This window comes from Betta splendens, chromosome 21, assembly GCF_900634795.4.
Source record: "Betta splendens chromosome 21, fBetSpl5.4, whole genome shotgun sequence".
In the NCBI taxonomy this organism is placed as follows: Eukaryota; Metazoa; Chordata; class Actinopteri; order Anabantiformes; family Osphronemidae; genus Betta; species Betta splendens.
The window spans coordinates 2,634,632-2,658,280 of NC_040899.1; the positions used below are offsets into that span (position 1 = coordinate 2,634,632).

Below are 23,649 nucleotides of genomic sequence, written 5' to 3' on the forward strand. Positions count from 1 at the left end.
ACAGGTGCCGGTCCAATTGGTTGGTAAGGTGGCCCTGGGGTGATCCCCACAGAGCCACCACATGTCAGACAAGGGCTTCCTTTGCTGGACTAAGTCAGTGGAGGATGGGGCAACGTGTGAGACATTATTAATCCTATAGGTATACGAGGGCGAAGGGACGGCATCCGCGTTTGTCGGAACCGCAAACCGGATCACTTGGTTTTCAGGATTAAGTCCGTGCGCGTTGGAGACGTCCCATGTCAGGTGGCAATTGGGGAAGTGGCCTACATCCACTCCTCCGTCGAGACTGGAGGTGAAACATTCAAACTGACACGTGGTACACACCGTGTAATACAAGGGAGCCGCAGGCTCCTTTTCCATTATCTTGATGTCGGCCACCTCGACTTTCTTATGTGTGACAGGACTGTACATCTCCATACCCTGCCTAGATTGTGCAAGGCGCGCATTTTGCAAGCCGGATCACATCTCGGAGTGCTGGGGTCCGCAGTGTATCTACACCCGGTGTCTTTATTTTGCAGTTGTCGCTCGGTGTAACACTCACTGCTGTTAAAGGGAGTGGGCACAGCCATGAGATCGGGTCTGGCTACAGCACATGCGACGCATGAATTGTTTGTGAGGGTTTTAGATGTGTACTTGAGGTACGCTAACCATAAGTTTCCTGTGGGGTTCTGATTTACATAGTTTTGGGCAAGCTGCCAGGCTTTAGGGTCCTTAATATCGCGCTTGGATCTATAATGAACAAATGTGTGAGTCCTCCAGAGATACAGGAGGGTTACACATGTCACCGCAATGGTTGATATGACAATCATTTTTATCTTGCTTCGTCTGGTAGATGTCATTTTGCGTCAGTGGAAGATAAAAATTTATGTGAAAGTGCGAATCAAGTAGAAAACAACTCTAGATATGTTTATCGTAAAATGTTTTCGTTCAAAAATAGTGGATAAAATCACAGAGAGGCATACATGTAAATCAACCACACAATTTAGAGCAAATATTAAAGTAACATACAATAAGGATCAAAGCAACAGGGTCACAATCAGTGTCTTCTTCTTCCTGTTGAATAGTAGCGTTAGATTGTTTCCAACCTGTTTGTTGACACCTTGACAGTTCGTTGGGGTTCTTCAGGTTGTGATCAGCTGATCACAGAGACACTTGGGGTTCGTTATCACCGCCAGGTTTCCTCCCAATGTCGTCTGAGTCACTGTCACTCCCGTGATGTGAAGAGTCTACACGTCGTCCAGCGTCGGCAACTCAAGGCTGCTCGTGTGTGTGTTTTCTCAGGAACGTGTGTGTAGATGTATGGTCTGATAGTGTGATTCACCGGCGCAGCTTCAGGCGGCGCTTGGCTCGCACCTTCAGCTGAACGGTCAACGCAGCCTCGCCTCAGTGCGTGTGTGAGCACAGCGAGGGTCGTCCTTCTCAGTTCTTTTCGTCAGTGGTGGCTTTCTCGTGTGGTGTAGATGGAGATGGAGGGTCGTCTGTCGGATCCGGGACCTTCCTGCAGTGGCTGGAGTGGATCCAAGTCGCTCTTTCTGCGATCTTCACAGCCGTGTTGGTCGTCAGAAGGACTTGGAAGGGACCTTGCCACCGCTTTGAGTTCCAGTGCTTCCTGCGAAGCTCCTTAATGATCACCCAGTCTCCTGGTTGAATAATGTGCAGTGGTTCTGTCGCCTGTTTGGGCAGAGCCGCTTTCACCTGTTTAGAGATTTGGGACAGAACAGAGGATAAGTTCTTACAGTACTGTAGCATTGCGTCTTCGCACATTTCAGTAGGTGGTAAAATCCTAGTCTCGGTCTCAGGGTGGAGTCCCATCATAGGAGGTCTACCAAATAGGATCTCATACGGGCTGAGGTTTGTTCTCATCCTTCTCCTCATTCTCATGTATGAGAGCACAATGGGAAGAGCCTGAGTCCACTTGAGACCAGTCTCTGAGCAGCATTTAGCCAGTTTGTTTTTCAAAGTGCCATTCTCTCTCTCTACCCCTCCACCCTAACCACTAACTACCCTCTACCAACCGCCCCTCCGCTTTGAGGGTGGTAAGAGCAGTGCTTTTCTGATGTCGATGTTCAGAAACTTTCCCACTTCCTCGAGGGCTTGGTTTGCAAAGTGTGAGCCGTTGTCACTGCTGATTTTAGATGGAATCCCCCATCTGGGAATTATTTCTGTCAGCAAGGCTTTGGTAACTGCATGGCTGTTAGCATGTTTAGCTGGGAAGGCCTCCACCCATTTTGACCACATATCAACAATCACTAAACAATACTTTTTACCTTCTGCTGGCGTTAGTTCGATGAAGTCCAGCATTAAATGGTCAAACGCCTGTTCCGGTGGTGGGTGAGCTGCCAGTGGTTTGGCAGTCGTCTTACCTGGGTTGTGTTGGGCGCATGTCATACACGCTTCACAGTATTTTTGCGCATAGATTGAAAATCCCTTAGTGTACCAATGTTTTGTAAGAGCATCTAACATTCCCCCCTTTGATACATGGTCTAATCCATGTGTCAACTTCGCGAAATGAGGGAAAAAGTGTTTAGGTAGGCAAGGTTTGCCGTCGGGCCCATACCAAACGCCATGGCTACTGGTGGCGCCATTCGTCAGCCAGAGCTTGCGTTCCTGTGGGGTAGAGAATGTCTGAAGATCAGGGAGAGCAGAGGGAGGAGAGGGAGGTTGGGTAGAGGTGGAGGATAAGAGGCAGGGAACAAAGGGAAGGGGAAGTCGGGCAGCTGCCTTCGCAGCAGCATCAGCGCGTGCGTTTCCAGCAGAGATGGGATCAGCGCCCCCAGTGTGTGCGGGGCACTTACATACAGCAATTGCAGCTGGTAACAGAATTGCGTCGAGCAGATCAGCAACCTTATCATGATGCAAGATAGGTTTGCCATCAGATTTCAAAAACTTTCTGTGTTTCCACAGAGCACCAAAGTCATGTGTGACGCCAAAAGCGTATCTGGAGTCTGTGTAGATAGTAACAGACTTCCCTTCAGCCAATTTACAGGCTTCGGTCAGTGCGATCAACTCTGCAGCCTGAGCAGAGTAATGTCCTGGCAAAGGGCCAGACTGTAAAACAGTATGAGAGGTGCAGACTGCATATCCAACCTGACAGTGGCCTGAAGCAGGGTCTCTAGAGGCGGAGCCATCAACAAAGAGAACGAGGTCACAGTTAGGAATTGGCACCTCCGACAGATCTGGGCGCGGAGTGCAGACCTGGTTCAAGACCGAAACACAGTTGTGAGGCTCGCCATCGTCAGGGCCTGGAAACAAAGTGGCTGGGTTAAGCACATTGCACCTTTTGACAGTAATGTTTGGCATTTCCAGTAAGATGGTGTTGTATCTAAGCCATCGGGCTGTAGAAAGATGTGATGTTTTTTGTTCCAAAAGGATCAAAGACACGGCATGAGGAACCAGCAGGGTGACATCAGAATAGCCAACAATGTCACGTGATGCCAGCACGGCTTTCTCTGCCGCAGCCACTGCTCGGAGGCATCGTGGGAGCCCCGCAGCGACTGGGTCAAGCTTAGCAGAGAAATAGGCTACAGGGCGTGGACGCCCTCCGTGATCCTGTAAGGACAGAGGTCATACAACCTGATTTCTCATCCACTGTTTGGGTGAAAGGTCGCGTAGGGTCAGGCAGACCCAAAGTAGGAGCCGACTGAAGAGCAGTTTGAGGTCGGTGAACGCCTGTTCAGCCTCAGATGTCCACGTGAGGCGGGTGGTGGATGCAGAAGACGTCTGCATCAGAGCTCTAAGCGGAGCCTCCAAGACGGCGCAGTTAGGAATGAAATTCCTGCAATAAGAGCACATGCCTAAAAAGGACATAAGCTGTTTGTATGTGCACGGTTTAGGCAGGTTCTGAATAGCTTCAGCTCTTTTAGGTGAAATGGATTTTCCTTCAGCGGTGATGATGTGACCTAGGAAGGTAACTTCAGTCTGAACAAACTGTAATTTAGACAGACTTGCTTGTGTCCAGCAGCATGCAGGTGTTTCAGCAGCTTGATCGTGTCTGCTGTGCAAGTTTCCTGATCCTCACTGCAGATCATCAAGTCGTCAACGTACTGCAGCAGGGCGGTGCCTGGAGACAAGACAAGATCATCCAGGCTTTCTTTCAGTGCCATATTGTAGATGGTATAGGGCTTTCTGAATACCCCCTGGCACAGTCTGGTAAAGGTGTATGATTTTTCCGTTAAAATTCAAAAGCGAACCAGAATTGACTGTCTTTGTGAATGGGCACGCTGAAAAAAAGCATTAGCCAATCATTACTGAAAAAAAATTTAGCCCTTGGGCGGAACCTGAGAAAGAATGGTGTAGGGGTTCGGTACCGTAGGCGCGCGTGGTTGGAAACCGCCGCATTTACTGCTTGCAGATCCTGGACAAACCTCCATATCTGTTGGCTGTCCTTTGTCCTCTGATTTTCTTAACTGGGAAGAGTGGAGTCCTCACTGGAGAGTTGTCACATGGGACGATGACCTCCTGCTTTCAAAAGAGAGTTAAACACACCGGTGTTATTCCTTCAATTGCTTCTCTCTTTAAGGGTATTGCTGTTTGCATGGTCTGTAGTCAGATTTTGGCGTGATGACCACTGGGTCACATCCTTTGATCAAACCTACAACAATCATATTTGTGTGTGGCCCACAGGGAAGTTGGAACTTCCTGTAAGGCTGGATACTGCGTCAGAGCGTCCTCCGACAAAACAAACGTGGTGTGGAGTGTGTGTGGAATGTTGAGGTACCAAGTGCACTGTACGCTGCGCATGAAAGTTAGACTGAAACAAGTTTTTTGTAAGCATAGCACAGTAGGTGAATACATCACATTCGGGTCGGAAGTCGTTTGCCAAGTCTCCTTCCCGTTGACATCTGTCCACGAAAGGACCCAAGTCCTGCATCTGTCTCCGTCATGTTTGACAGAAGGACATGTGGATCTGTATGAATAAGCATCAACAAATCTCTCTTGTTCGTTAGTGAGAGAAATCGCAAGCGCCAGACCTATGTTCATCCCAAAAAAGAGAGGTTGAGGTCAGTTTGTCCGCATATGTGCGTAACCATGATTTTCAAACTCCTCATCAGGACCAGTGGACACTGTGCTGTACAAGACAGGTCAGATGCGTCTCTAAAGGTCGTATTCTGTGAGGAAACAGCTGTCGAGCAGCCTGTATGAGGGCCTCGGTTACAGCCTCTCCCTTCAGCAGCCACTGATAAGAGTAGAGCAGCGGCTCTGGGCTGAAATTAAAACAAACAAAAGAAAAATTATTTACATTGTCTGTGGTTGTGACCTGCACTCCCTCCGGAGTGGAAATCAGTGAAATACCTAAATTACACATGAGATCTCTTCCTAATAGATTAACTGGGCATAAGTTTGAAAGCAAAAATGAATGTTTGAGTGTCTTGCCGTCTGATGTTGTGCAAGACAGAGGAACAGTAAGTTTTTTCTTTTATTGTCTGGCCAGACGAACCTATAGTGTGCACAAATCGTCCACTCATTTTAGGTGGATTGGAAAACATGGAAGATTTTATTACTGAATTTGTTGCTCCTGAGTCCTACTAAAAACACCATAGAACGTTCACCTTGAACCGTCAGAGCAAAACTCAGGAAATTGTTTTGAAAACCATTTGACTGTAAAGTCATGCAGCAGTTGTCATTTAGCGGTTTGTTATTCTTTTCAGAATCACTCTGTGGGATATTTTGAGCAGAAAGCAAGTCTTCATTGCAAGCAGGCAAGCATGAATTTGAATCAATTGAGCATGTATCAAGTGTGATCGAGTGTGTGTGTGTCTGTGCGGTACCGTCTACGTCATCATGTGAACGGAAACCTTCGCTGGGCTCCTCCTCTAGTCAGTCTGACGAGAGTGCCCGGGAGGGTGGGTGCTGGCGTAGCAAAGGGCAGTTCTTCTTCCAGTGTCCTGGTTCGCCGCAATAATGGCAAATATTCCCTGGATTTCCAAATGTGGCTCTGACGTCTCTGTTGGGCCAGTCCCGTCTGGGGTCTCTCCCCCTCCCGCGCCCGCGGGGCCTGCCTCCCATGCCTCTGCCGTTGTTATGCATTGCAGAGAACATCTCCAAGGATGGCAGATACAGTTCGCTCTGTTGTTTTTCCTTCTTCGCCATCTTTCTTTGCTGAAGAGTGTCATAAGCATGGCGTGCGTGTCTTGTGAGGTCAGACAGACGCGCTTCTTCTTTCCATCCGATGTATGACTGCTTCACGGCGTCAAAAACTTCAGGGAGTAAGCCTTTCATCACCAGTTCACACAGGTGACTCTCGTATGTGGAACAGAATAAGTCCTCCCACTCCTTCCGGGGGAGGGTGAGCTCCTCCGTGTGTGTTGTATGCGGTGGTGAGGCGGTGAACAAAGTCATCAACTGATTCCTCTGGTTGTTGTTTGCATGTGGTGACTTTAATCATACAGACTTTATCAGGGAACGCAGTTTCGAGGTGGGCAACAAGCGTCCTCACTGCGGTAACGAATCCATCATTTAAGTTGTTTGTCCAGTCTTTGTGTTTGAGAGCAAGTGTCACATCAGGCAATTGTCCAGTCAGTTTTTGATATTCACAGGCTGAAAGACGCTTGGCCAGGATGCGACGGATCTCAGCTCCAGTGGGTCTGTACTCCTGGCAGAAAGCCAGAAGGTTGGCACCGAATGTCTTTCCTGATACAGTGATGTCTGGGAGATTTTGAGCAAAGTCAGCTATGTCAGCGCTAGTCCACGGTCTGTGCACTAACATGCTTCCTTCAGGGCCGGCCACTTCCACCATGGGCAAGCTGATTTCTGGGGCTACTGGTGTGTTGCTCCTCAGGGTACGAACGCTGGTAGTTGCAGAGGCAGCACTCGTAGTGGCAGTTGGTGCATGGGCAGAGCCTGTGGCAGTGGATGATGTAGGAATGAAGCCGACAGGTGAATCGTCCCAGAACATCCGTGCCACCGTTCCAGGAGTTGGTGTGGCATTTACGCTGTCCTCCACATGCTCTGACTGCTCTGCAGCCGATGTTGCAGTTCCTGATAACAGAGGTTGGCCAGGCTGTTGCTGTTGGTCAGGCTGTTGGTCCTGCTGTCCACCCTGCCCGGCCCTCCTGCTGACGTAGAAGGAGTCCAGGTCGGGATTCACCTTGACCGCGCTCAGCTCTGCAAAAGGATACAAAGCAGAAACAGTGGGAGCGCTCTGTTTCTCATCATGTTGTGTGTGTGTGTGTGTGTATGGTGGCGGTGTGCAAGCTTCCACAGAGTTGTTATCTTTTCTGCCAGCTACGTCACCACTCTCATCCTTTCTCCCTCCTAGTTCTTTTTGGCATTTTAATCTTTCCCCGCGTTCGGATTCTTTAACCCAAATTTCAAGGCATCTATTATTTAATTCAATTTCCTCTAAAGTTTTAACTTTAATTGTTTTGCTTTTACGGAGCTGTTTCTCCTTTTCTTCTAATTTTTCTTTTAAAGCGCGTATGTCCTTCACACTGAGTGAACCACCCTCTTGAAACCCATAAAGTTTTGTCCAGTCGTGAAGACATGACACGCACTCATCACCATATTTACGTCTCATTAATTTTGTAATGCTGCAGTCTGGTGGTGGAGACTTAGATTGCCCCGAACCCATCTTTCAGAGTCCCGGCGGTTTTCTGCCTTAGATTTTTATGTGTTCCGGCCGGAACCTTCCCAAAATGCCTTTTTATCGGACGTCTCCGTAAAAAGGGAACCAACCCGATCTGGCGACAGAGTCTTTCACGAAGTACTTCCTCAACGTTAGGCCCCTCTAGGCCCGGGGCCCTCGTCTCTTGAAAACACTTCACTCTGCAAACGCACTCCCTCTTTCAGAAGCCGTCTTTTATACTCAGTCCCCCACGTGTGGACCACGCACAGATCAGAAAAACATGTCTGTATCCTCAGTACAGACGGAAGCTCGGTTCCACGAGCCAACCCTTAGCAACCACCGTCTCGACCACCAGGGCACACTTTGACCTAATTAATTTTTTTTTTTTTTTTACCCGAATATTAAATTTTTTATTTATTTATTTATTTATTTATTTTTTTTTTTTTTTTTAATTTGTTTGGTCCTAATTATTATATTTTCTTTTGTCGTTGTTAAAGTCTAGTTGAGGATGTTTTATAATTAATTGTTATTTGCCTTACTTTCCCTAAACCAAATGATCAGAGCCAAGTAATGAAACCAATTTCGAACCCGTTTTCTTTTTTTTTTTTCCCTCAATAAGTCGCAACAAAACGGAATCTCTCTCACCGGGCAGAGTAGAGGTTGGATTTTGAGTTCGTTGGATCTCGTCAGAGGCGATCCAGACGGGTGAGCAGTCCTCCCACTCAGAACAGCTGTAGAGGTTCGGAGGCTGAGCGAACCTAGTCCTCAGGACCGCCGTCCCTGATCACGCCGTCCAGACGACCTGCCGCGGGATCCTGTTCGTGACGCCAATTTCTGTGGTGGAAATTTTGCAATAAAGGCAGATGAGAGAGAGTTGTCCTTTTGTGCGATTTATTGAAATAATAAAGAAAATAACAAGTAATGAGGAAAGCAAATAAAAAGCCAGCTGGGGAGATCAGAACATACACCACGGAGGTATAATGCAAAGATCACCCCGTTCTGAGGTTGTCTCTGCCTTTTAACCTCTCTCCCGGGACCTGGTGGAATCTTCCTATCACACTGTGGGTGAAGATGTTTACATTACACAGGGAATACACAAGGTCTACAGCCTTGGGTCTGGTGGGGCATCAGATAGAAAGGAGCCAGAGACCAGGGGCAAAAGGCAGACACAAGCCATAAACAATCGGTCAGTCAAACACAACATTAGATGTCAGCACTTAATGTGCGACAGAACCTTGAGAGGAAGATAGATTGTTTGTCTAATAATGTTCAGTTCTGGGTCTAATCAACAAGTACAGAATGCATGGTTATTGTACAGAGTCAGAAATGAACACAAGAGCATTAAAGTACAATTTTTCCATTACACACGATAAATGATAACGTTTTTTACTGAATGAAAACGAAAATAAGTCCTGCTCTGCAGCATAAACCACTTTAACCATTTTTAAGGTGCTCAATTAAACAGTTAAAGCACTAAGACATAGTCAATGTGCCCTTTAAACGGAAGCTGCATTATTATACTTTACCGTAATTACATTTACCACAATATCTGCAGAAAAACAAAGTTTTATTACACAGGCAACACAGCGGATTTGGAACTCGCTCCGCGCGAGTTACGGCGTCTGATGTTGATTCAGTTGCAAAGCAAACTTCAAACCCCACCCCCTACTACATATTGGCACAGAGACAATAACATATTGTCCCCACTCGGCCAATAGGTGTAAAATACTTGAGCTCCGAGACAAAGAAAAACTCCAAGGGAGATCGGGCAGCGTGATCAGCTGCACCTACGTGGCTGTGAGACGCCAAAACCTTTCACTTGACTTTTTTAAACGCTCTTCTTATCGTATTTCACACAAGTCTGGCAGACTACCACTGCTAACGTGTAGAGGATATTATATAATGAAAATAAATAAATTGTAATAAACTCTCTCTGTGGTGCCAGAACGCCAGGACTCAGCAGATCTCCGACTCATTATTGCAGCAAGTTGTTTGTTCTGCATATATTGATTCTGCATGAGTAATAAGGACTGTTTTACACTTATTTAGCCGAAGACAAAACTCAAAAGAGAGACACCCATTAAGTTTTAACAAATGTGCAATAAAAAAATTAAACAGAAAACGCTTGAAAGCGTTTCCGTTTTATATCCCGTTTATTTCATTATTACTCCTTTCACCTGTACCACATAAAGTCATTGCAGAGCTACAGCCGTGTTCCTACAAAGTTAACCAGCTGTTTATTTCGTTATTTCCTCTTTCATGTCCGTCTGGTGAATGAAAGTGGGCGTGGCCATCCACGTCCCAGAGCAGGGACACTGGGGGAAGGGGAAACACAAACTAGATGGGTGTACTGTCATCTTTTCAGATAATTTTTAGCATTTGCATGTTGTTGTAAATGAATAACGAAATTAACAAAATCTACGTTTGTGAAGAGTTCCGTGTTTACATAAAAGCGGGCAGAACAACTTCCGTCTATGACTCACTGCCGAAAGCGGCTGGTGAACCTCTTGGGAACATGGCTGTAGCTCTGTTAAATGATACAGGCAGCCTATCATGTATGCGAAAATATAAAAATGTTCAGTAATTACAACTTCTGCTCCCACCGGGATTCGAACCCGGGGTAAAAAATTGACACATCAAGGTTGTTAACAATAAACAAACAATTACACCACAGGGGCGTTGTAATGTAAGTCTAAATGGGCCTATATAACATAAGTCTAAGACAGTGTCATAAAGGCCAGTGTGGGGGCTGATCGCCATCTATAGGCCAAATACACAACTCCAACGCGCTAAAAACCCGGTGATACCGCGCTGAAAATGCAAACAGATTGCCGTAAAGGCTGACACTTTTAAGTGCTACGACTGTATGTTGCACAGATTAAAATAAGTAAAGAAGGTGAGTATCTGTATTTCAACTTTGTGCCTACATACAAAGGAAAGCATGGTGATGAGGTGGAGTCCCTTTGTGACTTTAGGAATTTCCTGGCAAATCTGTAGATCAGGTATTAAACATCACACAGAAACCAATCTATTACCAAATGAAAACATTTTGTCCACAGAATACAGGGACATCTGTTTCATGGAAGTTGAAAGCTCTGGTGCGTCTGAACCAGAACTTGTGTGAAAATTAAGTCTCTCGTTGTCTTGATGAGCACATTCCACATTTTATGGCTGGTGGTCCCAGTTCTGGGAGAGACAGCTTCTTGGTGATAAATGTGACAGCCTGTCCTTTTGGAATGACAAGCGGAGGTGGAATCCTGAGGGATTTACAGGTAGATCAACAAAGTGGACTCAGGGTTCTTTGATATGGACCTTTGAGATGTTGGCGCTAAATGGTGCCTGTGGTGATAGAAGCCAGTCTCCTGTTGTGGAGAAAGGTTCAGGGTCCCTTATCTCTGGGGACTGAAAGGGACGTAGGGGCTCTTCAAAGGAGGGAGTTAAGTTCACATGTAGGTCAGGTTACCTCAGTCCAGATGTGGATTGCTACACCTGCTTTTCATTCTTTTACTCCAACTTCTGCTTTATGCAGTGATAAATATCTCAGACTCTGCACAGAAGAGGAAGTAGAGTAAGTCAAACGACTTTCATAAGCTGTTTGTGTGTGATCTATATTTCCACAGTATTGTGCAAAGGTTTTAGGCAGGTGTGAAAAAAGGCTCTTGCGAATGCTTTTTAAAGTGGAAGTGTTAAAGACAGACAGACAGACATATCTCGATCACATCAATAATTGGTATTTCTACTTTTTGCCTTCAACATAGCTGTAATTCTTCTAGGTACACACAGTTTTTGAAGGAATCTTGGGAGAACTAACCACAGATGATCCTGATGATCATTAGCACCTGTTTGGTATAATAGTTTGAGCATACACCTGGCTATAATACAAAAAAAATCTCTGAAGCTGAAGTAGTAACACCAAATATTGCTTGATTTAAATTTGTATTTTGTTCATGGTTTGCCATGGGCTCAAAAACTAGAACTGGTCCTTCTGGCTTCCTCTGTACCTGCCCCAGCAACGGTCAGACTGAGATGGGGCGGAGCCCGCCTCTGTCTCATACAACTAACCACGAATATCAGACTGTGCTGAAGAACTCACTGTCTGCTAAATAATCTACTGCGGGACCTTTAGCCATTGAATATTAGTGCTGTAAGCGTATACGAGGAAAACAATGGCGGACGGAGCCGTTTCGCTCCAGCAGGCTGGCTCCGCCCCCTCTCAGCCCGACCAATGCTGGAGCAGGTACCGAGGACACCAGGAAGCACTAGTTGTAGTCTGTGAGCTCATAGGAAATAATCCACCAGTCTGTGTTGGAAGAGGAATGAATGATGAATGATGATTTTCTTCAAGGTCAGGACACCACAAAAGGGTTTTCCAGCTTTTATTTGATCACATTCATTAACAGAGGAAATGATCTGTTTGTGAATGAACTGGAAGGACCAGCGCGATAATGACTCCTGTTAAAGCCACTCCACAGCTTCATGCTTCTTTCTCACAGATCCACTGTTGAATAACATCACAGCGCACATCGTTCCACAGAGTAATGTGAGCTATGATCTTTGCACAGTCCTCATCACCAGTCGGCCCAGTATTATCAGGCTGGTTCGTCCACCAGAACCTATCAGGTGTAAGAACAGAGCATGAACTGGAGCAGAGTGAAGTCCAGACTACGACCATCTGGTCTGATTCACGTCTCAGTCTTACTGAGCTGAGGTGGAGGTCAGTGGAGTTCCATCGATCCAGGTCCAGTTCCCCTCCTGGTCCCTGTCACTCAAACCAATCCAAGCATCCTGGTTGGTGAATCCAGAGAGGAACATCTGATGAAAGCAAAACAACATGAAGGAACAGGAAGTTTGGAGTAAAATGTGGGACAGTGACAGCTTCTGTCCTGTACGTTGTGCTGCACCTGCTCTTTACTGGAGTCGATCACCACCAGATGTGCGTCTCTGCTTCTGCAGTCGTCTCTGCCGTCTGTCCAAGGTCCAGACTGACTGGAGAGGAGGTAACAGGAACAGCCGAACATCTTCCATCCAGCAGGACATGTTTTACCTGTAGCAGAAAGCAACTACAGTAGCATCAGTTCAAACACACGTCCAGATGTGATATGATAGATGTGATGCAACAAATGGTTTTAGATCTTATCAAGTTATTATTATTATTATTATTATTATTATTATTATTATTATTATTATTATTATTATTATTATTATTATTATTATTATTATACACTCACTCTGCTTGAGCAGCATCTGCATTTCAGTGATGTTGGTCTTCAGCTGGTTTCTTTCCTCCATTAAATCAGTGACGTTGGCTTTGATGGTGGAGAGTTGTGCAGCAGCAACGTGGTCTGAGACAGAAATAATGAGCCCATGCCCATGCATGGCAGATGTTTAGGCCAAATGTTGTCTACAGGTCAGTAAAAGTGGGTCAAGGCTCCTAAAAGCCGGTGACCACAGCACTGACTCACAGTGGACACCGAGGCAGATGAGCCCAGCGAGCAGCAGAACACTCAGCAGAACCAGACCCAGGACCACGGCTCCATGACGTGATCTCTCTGAGCTCCTGGGCCCTGAAGAGCAAACATTCAACAGTAATGACCCACAACAGACGTGTTCTCACCTCAGTGCTGCAGCTCCTCCGTCTGACCAAAGATTCTCACCTGGTTCCATTCCTAAAGGTCTTGTCTTAACAGACGGTTCGTTTACAACGTTCGCATATATGTCCTCCATGATATGATATCACTATTTGAGGAAGCCGAGTTTCTGAGGAAATGACGAGTCAAATGAATTAGCAGTTATAAAAGGAATGAAAGCTTTAAGTCTGGTCACAAGTAGAAAGACATTAACTCTCCACCAGAACAGTTTAACAAGATGCTTGTTGAAGGGATACCAGCGATTGTCTCTAAAATGATGAAATTGGACATTTATTTACATTTCTTTGGAATAAAAAGTTCAAATGATAGAATATTAATCCTAAAAAAGAGGGGGTGTAAGTGGATATATTTACTCCAGTTGGACAAAGCTGCTGTCTCCTGCCTTGCCTCTGACCCAGCCTCTTGACCACCGACTGCCTGAAAAGATGGCGAAATCGAAGTCTCATGAATCACTGAGCAACTATGACACAGTTGGGCTGTAATCGCCACATTGCTCGACACCATCACGACACAGTCAGAACAGCGACATCTGCTGGTTGTGTGTGAGAAGTGCATCAGAGCAGACTGACCATCAAACCCTCGCTGATACGTGGTTGTTCAGGATCACGGTCCATGTTTTATTGTCAAATAAAACTTATTTAATTAAAGGTGTGTAATTGTGTTTCTCTGTGGATAGTTATATATAAGAAGCCTTGATGTGGCAAATATGTTTGATAGTCCGATGTTATTAAAACTGTATTTGGTTCTACTGCAACTCTGTTTATTCCTACATTGAGGAGACATGTTTGTCATTTAGTTAAATCAAAGACCTTTATTTCATTTTATTTTTTCACAGAACATGACTTTAATCACATTCTCACCACCCCTCCAGCTTTGGAGAAGAGTGATGTCTGACTAATAAAGATATCATACTGAAATTGCGACTAAATGTAGAAAATGTAGTTTAGTCTTAAATTACATTTTGAACTTGTCATAAATACATTGCAGATATCTGTAATGTGAAACCTGTCTATCTTATAGATCATCTATCATCTTATAGATCATCTCCGGACCGCTTGCCACGTTTATAAAGCTCTAAAGTATTAAAACAACTGTCCGTTCAAACTGCGCATAAGCCGCTCGGCAGTCACGTGACGTATCAACGCCGCTCGCTCATTGGTCACGTGATTCGGAACGCTCTCGAGATTCTGCTTGACGACACTTCTGCTTCAAAGAGTGGGAGTCTGGAGTTGGACATCTCTCCTGCCAGATCCTTGCCTGTACTGTAACTGTCTCCACTGTGTATCGACCCTTGCTTTTCTGACCACGAGAACGATTCAACCCTTTCATCCACCAAGCTTGTTTCCGCTGTGCACGTGGGTCCGTCACCTGGAGCGCCGTGACACATTCTAAGCATGTTTGGTGTAATGTATGAAGTATAACGTGAATAAATATTAATAAAATGTTATTATTACTAACAATATCTTAATACTAACTTGTGCATTTAACCATTTTCTATATTGAAGTAGAAGAAAGCTTGATGATTGCTTAAATCTATGATAAAAACACATTTTCAACCAGGACACTGAGCCTGACACTTCAGTGATTGTTTAAAATGTTCTGAAGCGCTGAACTACACTGCTCAAAAAAGGTAACACTCAAATAACACAATGTAACTCCACGTCGGTCATACTTCTGTGAAATCAAACTGCCCATTCAGGAAGCAACACTGACTGACCATCAACTGCACATGCTGTTGACAAAAGCAATTACAGTAGCAAAACACCCCCAGTAACGAGGTGGTTCTGCAGGTGGTGGTCACGGACCACTCCTCAGTGGAAGCATGAGACGGGGTCTCCGACCCACACAAGTGGCTCATCTAGGATGGGACGTCAACGCGAGCTGGGTAAAAGGCTAGCTGTGTGTCAGCGTAGCGTCCGGAGCATGGAGGCGCTACCAGGAGGCAGCCAGTACATCGGCCTGCGTGGCGCTCGTCTCACTGATCTGCTGGGAGGATTTTTGAGGTGGGGGTGGTCGAGCCATGAAGGGGATGTGATGGGGATGTGAGGTTAGCGTCTTCAACCAATAGGCAATGATCGTGTCAGGGTCCGGTGCCATCCAGTCCTTCACATCTGAGACTTTCCCCAGCATCCATTTCCATGGGTAACTGCCCCTGTGGCCTGTGTTGATCTTATAGCAAAGTCGCTGTATATCAGCTGGGTCTCAGTGATGGTCATAGGTGGTATTGTTTGGGCTGCATTCACATCTTCTAGCAGACTTTCAGAAGGTGCTTCACTTATTCTTGGTAACCGGTCTTGGGGGTTCCACATCTATTTTAGCCATGATCTTCATTTTTAGGTCAGCTGCTCTCGCGTTAAGCTCTGTTATTATTGGGGATTGGAACCCATAATAAAATATTAAAGAAACAAGTAGAAACAAAAGCATACAAGAGTTTAAGTAAAAACAAAAATCACTTACAAAGACCTCCAGTGGTGTTTTTGGTGTTTTTTCTTAAAAACTACACCATCACCTCCTCAAACTCCCATAACCTGCTAGAGCTTTACTCTCCTGTTTTTTTCTTGCAGCAAAGTCATCTCCAACATCATCATATGACAACTGATTTGAGACCACGTGGTTTATGCTTATAATGGTAAGTCCACTGAGATGTTCTTACATCATAGTGGATCATAGTAGCAAGTTTTAACCAGTTTGAGCTGAGAGAAGTTTCTTTCAGCAGCAGCCACTGTCACAGGAAGTGTGAGATTCTCAAAGCAACCCACACGTTGGGGTAAATTCATGCCAGCTCCTTTATGCTGCTGCATCGCTGCTGTTTTGTGCTGCTGATGTGGAGGCGACAGGAAAATTTCCAACGGTGGGATTGAGAAACCCCAGCAGCAACCCCTAAGTCCTTTCAAAATAAAAGCACAGATGCAATTTATTACCTTTAACTGCACCGTTGTTGCCTTTAAATGGTTAATTATGACTATTTAAAGAGTAATTGACAGTTATGTAATTACCCCCACACATTGCCTCCAAATACTTGCAAAATAAAAGCACCACTGCAATTTAGTTGCTTTAAGTTTCTGGTTCTGACTAAATAATTACTAATCATTAATGAGAGTTACTATTTTTTTATTATTATTTTAAAATGGCTTAATCTAAATCTTTTGCTTCAATAGGGCTATTTTTGTTTTTAAACGATCAATTATGACTATTTAACAAATAGTTTAGAAATTAGACTTCTAAATCCTTTCAAAATAAAAGCATCAATGTAATTTTTTACCTTCAATACCAAGATTTTTGGTTCTGACTGATTAATTCTGACTAGTTATTAAACTATTACACTGTTAGGCAATTAATTACAAATACTTTCTTCAAATCCTTTTAAATTCAAAGGCTAATCAGCTTTTTCATCCCTGTCAACAATACACCTTGGTCAACATTTTAATCTTTGTCATCTTTTTTTGCTGGTCAACTTTTGAATCGTTGTAATCTTTTTAATCTTGTCATCATTTCACCTTGGTCATTTTTTTAATCGCTATCATCGTTTTGATCTTTTTCATCGTTTTGTCGTAGTCAACTTTGTGACGTCAGCAGCTTAATCTTGCGGCAGCAGATCAGCTCTCACATAATTTCTTGGGAAATTACATTTTCTAGTTAACATTGAGACTTAAAATTTAAATTTATATTTATCGTCTATATTTAGCCTTCATTTAGCTAAATGTGAGAAAAAAAATATATACATACTGTACATACATAGACAGAGCGCACACAGAGTACTGTGCAAAGGGTTTAGGTGTGAAAAAAATGATGTAAACAAAGAATGCTTTTGAAGATGCTGTTATATATTTAAATGTTTCAATAAATTGAATAAAAGGCAAATTTCAATCACACAATCTACTTTTTTACGTTTTTTCCTGGCTTTGTGCAAGTGAACCTATAAGTATTGAAGCTGGTTTGAAGGCAAAAAGTAGTTTTGCCTTCAAGCTTTTATGTTGATCACATTCATTAACACAGGAAATGATGTGTTTGTGAATGAATTGGAAAGACCAGAGCGATAATAGCTCATGTTAAAGCCACTCCATCGCTTCATTGGTCTTTCTCACAGATCCACTTCCGAGATGCCTCACAGCGCAGGTCATTCCACCAATCACCATAACCTATGATCTCTCCACAGTCCTCATCACCAGTCGGCCCACTATTATCAGGCTGGTTCGTCCCCCAGAACCTATCAGGTGTAAGAACAGAGCATGAAGTGGAGCAGAGTGAAGTCCAGACTACGACCATCTGGTCTGATTCACGTCTCAGTCTTACTGAGCTGAGGTGGAGGTCAGTGGAGTTCCATCGATCCAGGTCCAGGTCCCCTCCTGGTCCCTGTCACTCAAACCAATCCAAGCATCCTGGTTGGTGAATCTAGAGATGAACCACTGATGGAAGAAAAACAACATGTAGGAAGAACAGATGTAGGAAGTTTGGAGTAAAATGTGGGACAGTGACAGCTTCTGTCCTGTACGTTGTGCTGAACCTGCTCTTTACTGGAGTCGATCACCACCAGATGTGCGTCTCTGCTTCTGCAGTCGTCTCTGCCGTCTGTCCAAGGTCCAGACTGACTGGAGAGGAGGTAACAGGAACAGCCGAACCTCCTCCATCCAGCAGGACATGTTTTACCTGTAGCAGAAAGCAACTACAGTAGCATCAGTTCAAACACACGTCCAGATGTGATATGATAGATGTGATGCAACAAATGGTTTTAGAGCTAATGTTGTTAATAATACTAATACTACTACTACTACTACTACTACTACTACTACTACTACTACTACTACTACTAATAATAATAATAATAATAATAATAATAATAATAATAATACTATACACTCTGCTGCAGCTTCTGCATTTCATTCACATTGGTCTTCAGCTGGTTTCTCTCCTCAGTCAGATCAGTGACGTTGGCTTTGATGGTGGAGAGTTGTGCAGCAGCATCGTGGTCTGAGACAGAGATAATGAGACGCAGCCCATGACATGGCAGATGTTTAGGCCAAAGGTTGTCTACAGGTCAGTAAAAGTGGGTCAAGGCTCCTAAAAGCCGGTGACCACAGCACTGACTCACAGTGGACACCGAGGCAGATGAGCCCAGCGAGCAGCAGAACACTCAGCAGAACCAGACCCAGGACCACGGCTCCATGACGTGATCTCTCTGAGCTCCTGGGCCCTGAAGAGCAAACATTCAACAGTAATGACCCACAACAGACGTGTTCTCACCTCAGTGCTGCAGCTCCTCCGTCTGACCAAAGATTCTCACCTGGTTCCATTCCTAAAGGTCTTGTCTTAACAGACGGTTCGTTTACAACGTTCGCATATATGTCCTCCATGATATGATATCACTATTTGAGGAAGCCGAGTTTCTGAGGAAATGACGAGTCAAATGAATTAGCAGTTATAAAAGGAATGAAAGCTTTAAGTCTGGTCACAAGTAGAAAGACATTAACTCTCCACCAGAACAGTTAAACAAGATGCTTGTTGAAGGGATACCAGCGATTGTCTCTAAAATGATGAAATTGGACATTTATTTACATTTCTTTGGAATAAAAAGTTCAAATGATAGAATATTAATCCTAAAAAAGAGGGGGTGTAAGTGGATATATTTACTCCAGTTGGACAAAGCTGCTGTCTCCTGCCTTGCCTCTGACCCAGCCTCTTGACCACCGACTGCCTGAAAAGATGGCGAAATCGAAGTCTCATGAATCACTGAGCAACTATGACACAGTTGGGCTGTAATCGACACATTGCTCGACACCATCACGACACAGTCAGAACAGCGACACCTGCTGGTTGTGTGTGAGAAGTGCATCAGAGCAGACTGACCATCAAACCCTCGCTGATACGTGGTTGTTCAGGATCACGGTCCATGTTTTATTGTCAAATAAAACTTATTTAATTAAAGGTGTGTAATTGTGTTTCTCTGTGGATAGTTATATATAAGAAGCCTTGATGTGGCAAATATGTTTGATAGTCCGATGTTATTAAAACTGTATTTGGTTCTACTGCAACTCTGTTTATTCCTACATTGAGGAGACATGTTTGTCATTTAGTTAAATCAAAGACCTTTATTTCATTTTATTTTTTCACAGAACATGACTTTAATCACATTCTCACCACCCCTCCAGCTTTGGAGAAGAGTGATGTCTGACTAATAAAGATATCATACTGAAATTGCGACTAAATGTAGAAAATGTAGTTTAGTCTTAAATTACATTTTGAACTTGTCATAAATACATTGCAGATATCTGTAATGTGAAACCTGTCTATCTTATAGATCATCTATCATCTTATAGATCATCTCCGGACCGCTTGCCACGTTTATAAAGCTCTAAAGTATTAAAACAACTGTCCGTTCAAACTGCGCATAAGCCGCTCGGCAGTCACGTGACGTATCAACGCCGCTCGCTCATTGGTCACGTGATTCGGAACGCTCTCGAGATTCTGCTTGACGACACTTCTGCTTCAAAGAGTGGGAGTCTGGAGTTGGACATCTCTCCTGCCCGATCCTTGCCTGTACTGTAACTGCCTCCACTGTGTATCGACCCTTGCTTTTCTGACCACGAGAACGATTCAACCCTTTCATCCACCAAGCTTGTTTCCGCTGTGCACGTGGGTCCGTCACCTGGAGCGCCGTGACACATTCTAAGCATGTTTGGTGTAATGTATGAAGTATAACGTGAATAAATATTAATAAAATGTTATTATTACTAACAATATCTTAATACTAACTTGTGCATTTAACCATTTTCTATATTGAAGTAGAAGAAAGCTTGATGATTGCTTAAATCTATGATAAAAACACATTTTCAACCAGGACACTGAGCCTGACACTTCAGTGATTGTTTAAAATGTTCTGAAGCGCTGAACTACACTGCTCAAAAAAGGTAACACTCAAATAACACAATGTAACTCCAAGTCGGTCATACTTCTGAGAAATCAAACTGCCCACTCAGGAAGCAACACTGACTGACCATCAACTGCACATGCTGTTGACAAAAGCAATTACAGTAGCAAAACACCCCCAGTAACGAGGTGGTTCTGCAGGTGGTGGTCACGGACCACTCCTCAGTGGAAGCATGAGACGGGGTCTCCGACCCACACAAGTGGCTCATCTAGGATGGGACGTCAACGCGAGCTGGGTAAAAGGCTAGCTGTGTGTCAGCGTAGCGTCCGGAGCATGGAGGCGCATGGGTAACTGCCCCTGTGGCCTGTGTTGATCTTATAGCAAAGTCGCTGTATATCAGCTGATGGGTCTCAGTGATGGTCATAGGTGGTATTGTTTGAGCTGCAGTCACATCTTCTAGCAGACTTTCAGAAGGTGCTTCACTTATTCTTCGAACCGGTCTTGGGGGTTCCACATCTATTTTAGCCATGATCTTCATTTTTAGGTCAGCTGCTCTCGCGTTATGCTGTGTTATTATTGGGGATTGGAACCCATAATAAAATATTAAAGAAACAAGTAGAAACAAAAGCATACAAGAGTTTAAGTAAAAACAAAAATCACTTACAAAGACCTCCAGTGGTGTTTTTGGTGTTTTTTCTTAAAAACTACACCATCACCTCCTCAAACTCCCATAACCTGCTAGAGCTTTACTCTCCTGTTTTTTTCTTGCAGCAAAGTCATCTCCAACATCATCATATGACAACTGATTTGAGACCACGTGGTTTATGCTTATAATGGTAAGTCCACTGAGATGTTCTTACATCATAGTGGATCATAGTAGCGAGTTTTAATCAGTTTGAGCTGAGAGAAGTTTCTTTGAGCAGCAGCCACTGTCACAGGAAGTGTGAGATTCTCAAAGCAACCCACATGTTGGGGTAAATTCATGCCAGCTCCTTTATGCTGCTGCATCGCTGCTGTTTTGTGCTGCTGATGTGGAGGCGACAGGAAAATTTCCAACGGTGGGATTGAGAAACCCCAGCAGCCACCCCTAAGTCCTTTCAAAATAAAAGCACAGATGCAATTTATTACCTTTAACCGCACCGTTGTTGCCTTTAAATGGTTAATTATGACTATTTAAAGAGTAATTGTCAGTTATGTAATTACCCCCACACATTGCCTCCAAATACTTGCAAAATAAAAGCACCACTGCAATTTAGTTGCTTTAAGTTTCTGGTTCTGACTAAATAATTACTAATCATTAATGAGAGTTACTATTTTTTTATTATTATTTTAAAATGGCTTAATCTAAATCTTTTGCTTCAATAAGGCTATTTTTGTTTTTAAACGATCAATTATGACTATTTAACAAATAGTTTAGAAATTAGACTTCTAAATCCTTTCAAAATAAAAGCATCAATGTAATTTTTTACCTTCAATACCAAGATTTTTGGTTCTGACTGATTAATTCTGACTAGTTATTAAACTATTACACTGTTAGGCAATTAATTACAAATACTTTCTTCAAATCCTTTCAAATTCAAAGGCTAATCAGCTTTTTCATCCCTGTCAACAATACACCTTGGTCAACATTTTAATCTTTGTCATCTTTTTTTGCTGGTCAACTTTTGAATCGTTGTAATCTTTTTAATCTTGTCATCGTTTCACCTTGGTCATCTTTTTAATCGCTATCATCGTTTTGATCTTTTTCATCGTTTTGTCGTAGTCAACTTTGTGACGTCAGCAGCTTAATCTTGCGGCAGCAGATCAGCTCTCACATAATTTCTTGGGAAATTACATTTTCTAGTTAACATTGAGACTTAAAATTTAAATTTATATTTATCGTCTATATTTAGCCTTCATTTAGCTAAATGTGAGAAAAAAAATATATACATACTGTACATACATAGACAGAGCGCACACAGAGTACTGTGCAAAGGGTTTAGGTGTGAAAAAAATGATGTAAACAAAGAATGCTTTTGAAGATGCTGTTATATATTTAAATGTTTCAATAAATTGAATAAAAGGCAAATTTCAATCACACAATCTACTTTTTTTACGTTTTTTCCTGGCTTTGTGCAAGTGAACCTATAAGTATTGAAGCTGGTTTGAAGGCAAAAAGTAGTTTTGCCTTCAAGCTTTTATGTTGATCACATTCATTAACACAGGAAATAATGTGTTTGTGAATGAATTGGAAGGACCAGAGCGATAATGACTCCTGTTAAAGCCACTCCACAGGTTCATGCTTCTTTCTCACAGATCCACTTCCGAGATGCTATGCTATGATATCGCTATTTGAGGAAGTTGAGTTTCTGAGGAAGTAACAAGACGAGTCGGCAAAATTAGTAGTTATAAAAAGAATTAAAGCTTTAAGTCTGGTCACAAGTAGAAAAACATCAACACGCAACCAGAACAGTTAAACAAGCTGCTTGTTGAAGTGGAACCAGTGATCTTCTCTAAAATGACAACGCTACCTCAGTCACTGTTTTTTGGATTAAAGACATGAAATGACAGCATATTTATTTTGATAATCAATCCTACAGTAGACTACGTCAAACTTAATTTAGTACTGTTATGTGTTTGTTTTATCTTTGTTGTTGTTGTTGTTTTTGTTGTCAATTCCGACCAGTGAAGTTAATGAGCTCCCTTCTGGTGTTTACGGCTCAGTGCAGACGCCAGATTTGCTTTTGAGGATGCAGTTCTTACCCACCGCCACCAGGGGGAGTAGAGTCCCACCGATGAGCCGGCACAGTGCTGTGGTCGGCCCCGTCTTCAGACTGGCAGAAGAAGAGAAGGGGAGCACAGGTCACCCGTTACCTGTCTCATCTTTTCTCAGTGTTTTCCCAGGTCGGTAATGCAGACGTGAAGCTCACTGTGTTTAAATGATGTTCTGACATGCGCCATTGTTTCTGTGTGGTTTAAGGAGTGTAACGTTTCCATAGATAGCCAGCATGCTATGGCTAACTGTAACTACCTTAGTTAGCATGGAGTATTTTCCAGTACATCACAGTACATTTGAGCTATTCAACAGGAAGGAGTTGAAACAATAATAACAGGAACAGGTCGTCAGGAAGTTTTCCTGCCGTTTCACCTGCTTTTCACAAAATTAAACAAATGTGACGATGCCACAGCATCATATTATTAGCGTGGTTTTCATGCGTTCAGTGGCGTCACTGACTGTGTTCAACGTTGGGAATGTGTGGGACATGTGCAGAGCGGCTGTGCAGCCAAACCACAGCGCGTCGTTGGGTGTGTGGGTGTGAAGCCTCGACAGTAAAACGCTCAATAACAGAGTGATGGAGAGTGAGTTTAGTCCACATCTGCCTGGAACCTGAACCTGTAACTGAAGCCTTCCTTTCTGGCTCCAGCTGTGACGGTGGTGCAGCCCTACAGAACAGAAGAAGAAAAAACAGAACTCAGGGTTTGATGTAGGAGCTGTGATCATAATCTCTTTGTTGCTGTAACCATGGCAACATAAAGCCACATTTTTACGAGAAGGGACTTTGACCTCCAAAAATCGACCTGTGATCGTTACT

General features: G+C 43.7%; 3 protein-coding genes across 3 annotated transcripts; all 3 read right to left on the reverse strand.

Moving 5' to 3' along the window:
- Nucleotides 1-424: 424 nt before the first annotated feature.
- LOC129603522 (uncharacterized) lies at nucleotides 425-8,926 on the reverse strand. Its single transcript, XM_055505178.1, has 2 exons — nucleotides 5,769-8,926; nucleotides 425-1,695 (listed from the first exon to the last, which is right to left on the reverse strand). The coding sequence occupies exon 1, from the start codon at nucleotides 7,568-7,570 to the stop codon at nucleotides 6,227-6,229; it is 1,344 nt and encodes a 447-aa protein (XP_055361153.1). The 5' UTR covers nucleotides 7,571-8,926; the 3' UTR covers nucleotides 425-1,695; nucleotides 5,769-6,226.
- Nucleotides 8,927-11,926: 3,000 nt separating this feature from the next.
- LOC114847671 (C-type lectin domain family 4 member M-like) lies at nucleotides 11,927-13,649 on the reverse strand. The gene is made up of 7 exons (XM_029137640.2): nucleotides 13,566-13,649; nucleotides 13,219-13,321; nucleotides 13,027-13,128; nucleotides 12,793-12,906; nucleotides 12,466-12,608; nucleotides 12,264-12,376; nucleotides 11,927-12,177 (listed from the first exon to the last, which is right to left on the reverse strand). Exons 2-7 carry the CDS (start codon nucleotides 13,286-13,288, stop codon nucleotides 12,039-12,041), a joined length of 681 nt encoding a protein of 226 aa, XP_028993473.1. The 5' UTR covers nucleotides 13,289-13,321; nucleotides 13,566-13,649; the 3' UTR covers nucleotides 11,927-12,038.
- Nucleotides 13,650-17,021: 3,372 nt separating this feature from the next.
- Nucleotides 17,022-18,503, reverse strand: LOC129603479 (C-type lectin domain family 4 member M-like). Its single transcript, XM_055504868.1, has 6 exons — nucleotides 18,494-18,503; nucleotides 18,302-18,403; nucleotides 18,068-18,180; nucleotides 17,717-17,875; nucleotides 17,506-17,618; nucleotides 17,022-17,419 (listed from the first exon to the last, which is right to left on the reverse strand). Exons 1-6 carry the CDS (start codon nucleotides 18,501-18,503, stop codon nucleotides 17,281-17,283), a joined length of 636 nt encoding a protein of 211 aa, XP_055360843.1. The 3' UTR covers nucleotides 17,022-17,280.
- Nucleotides 18,504-23,649: the final 5,146 nt, after the last annotated feature.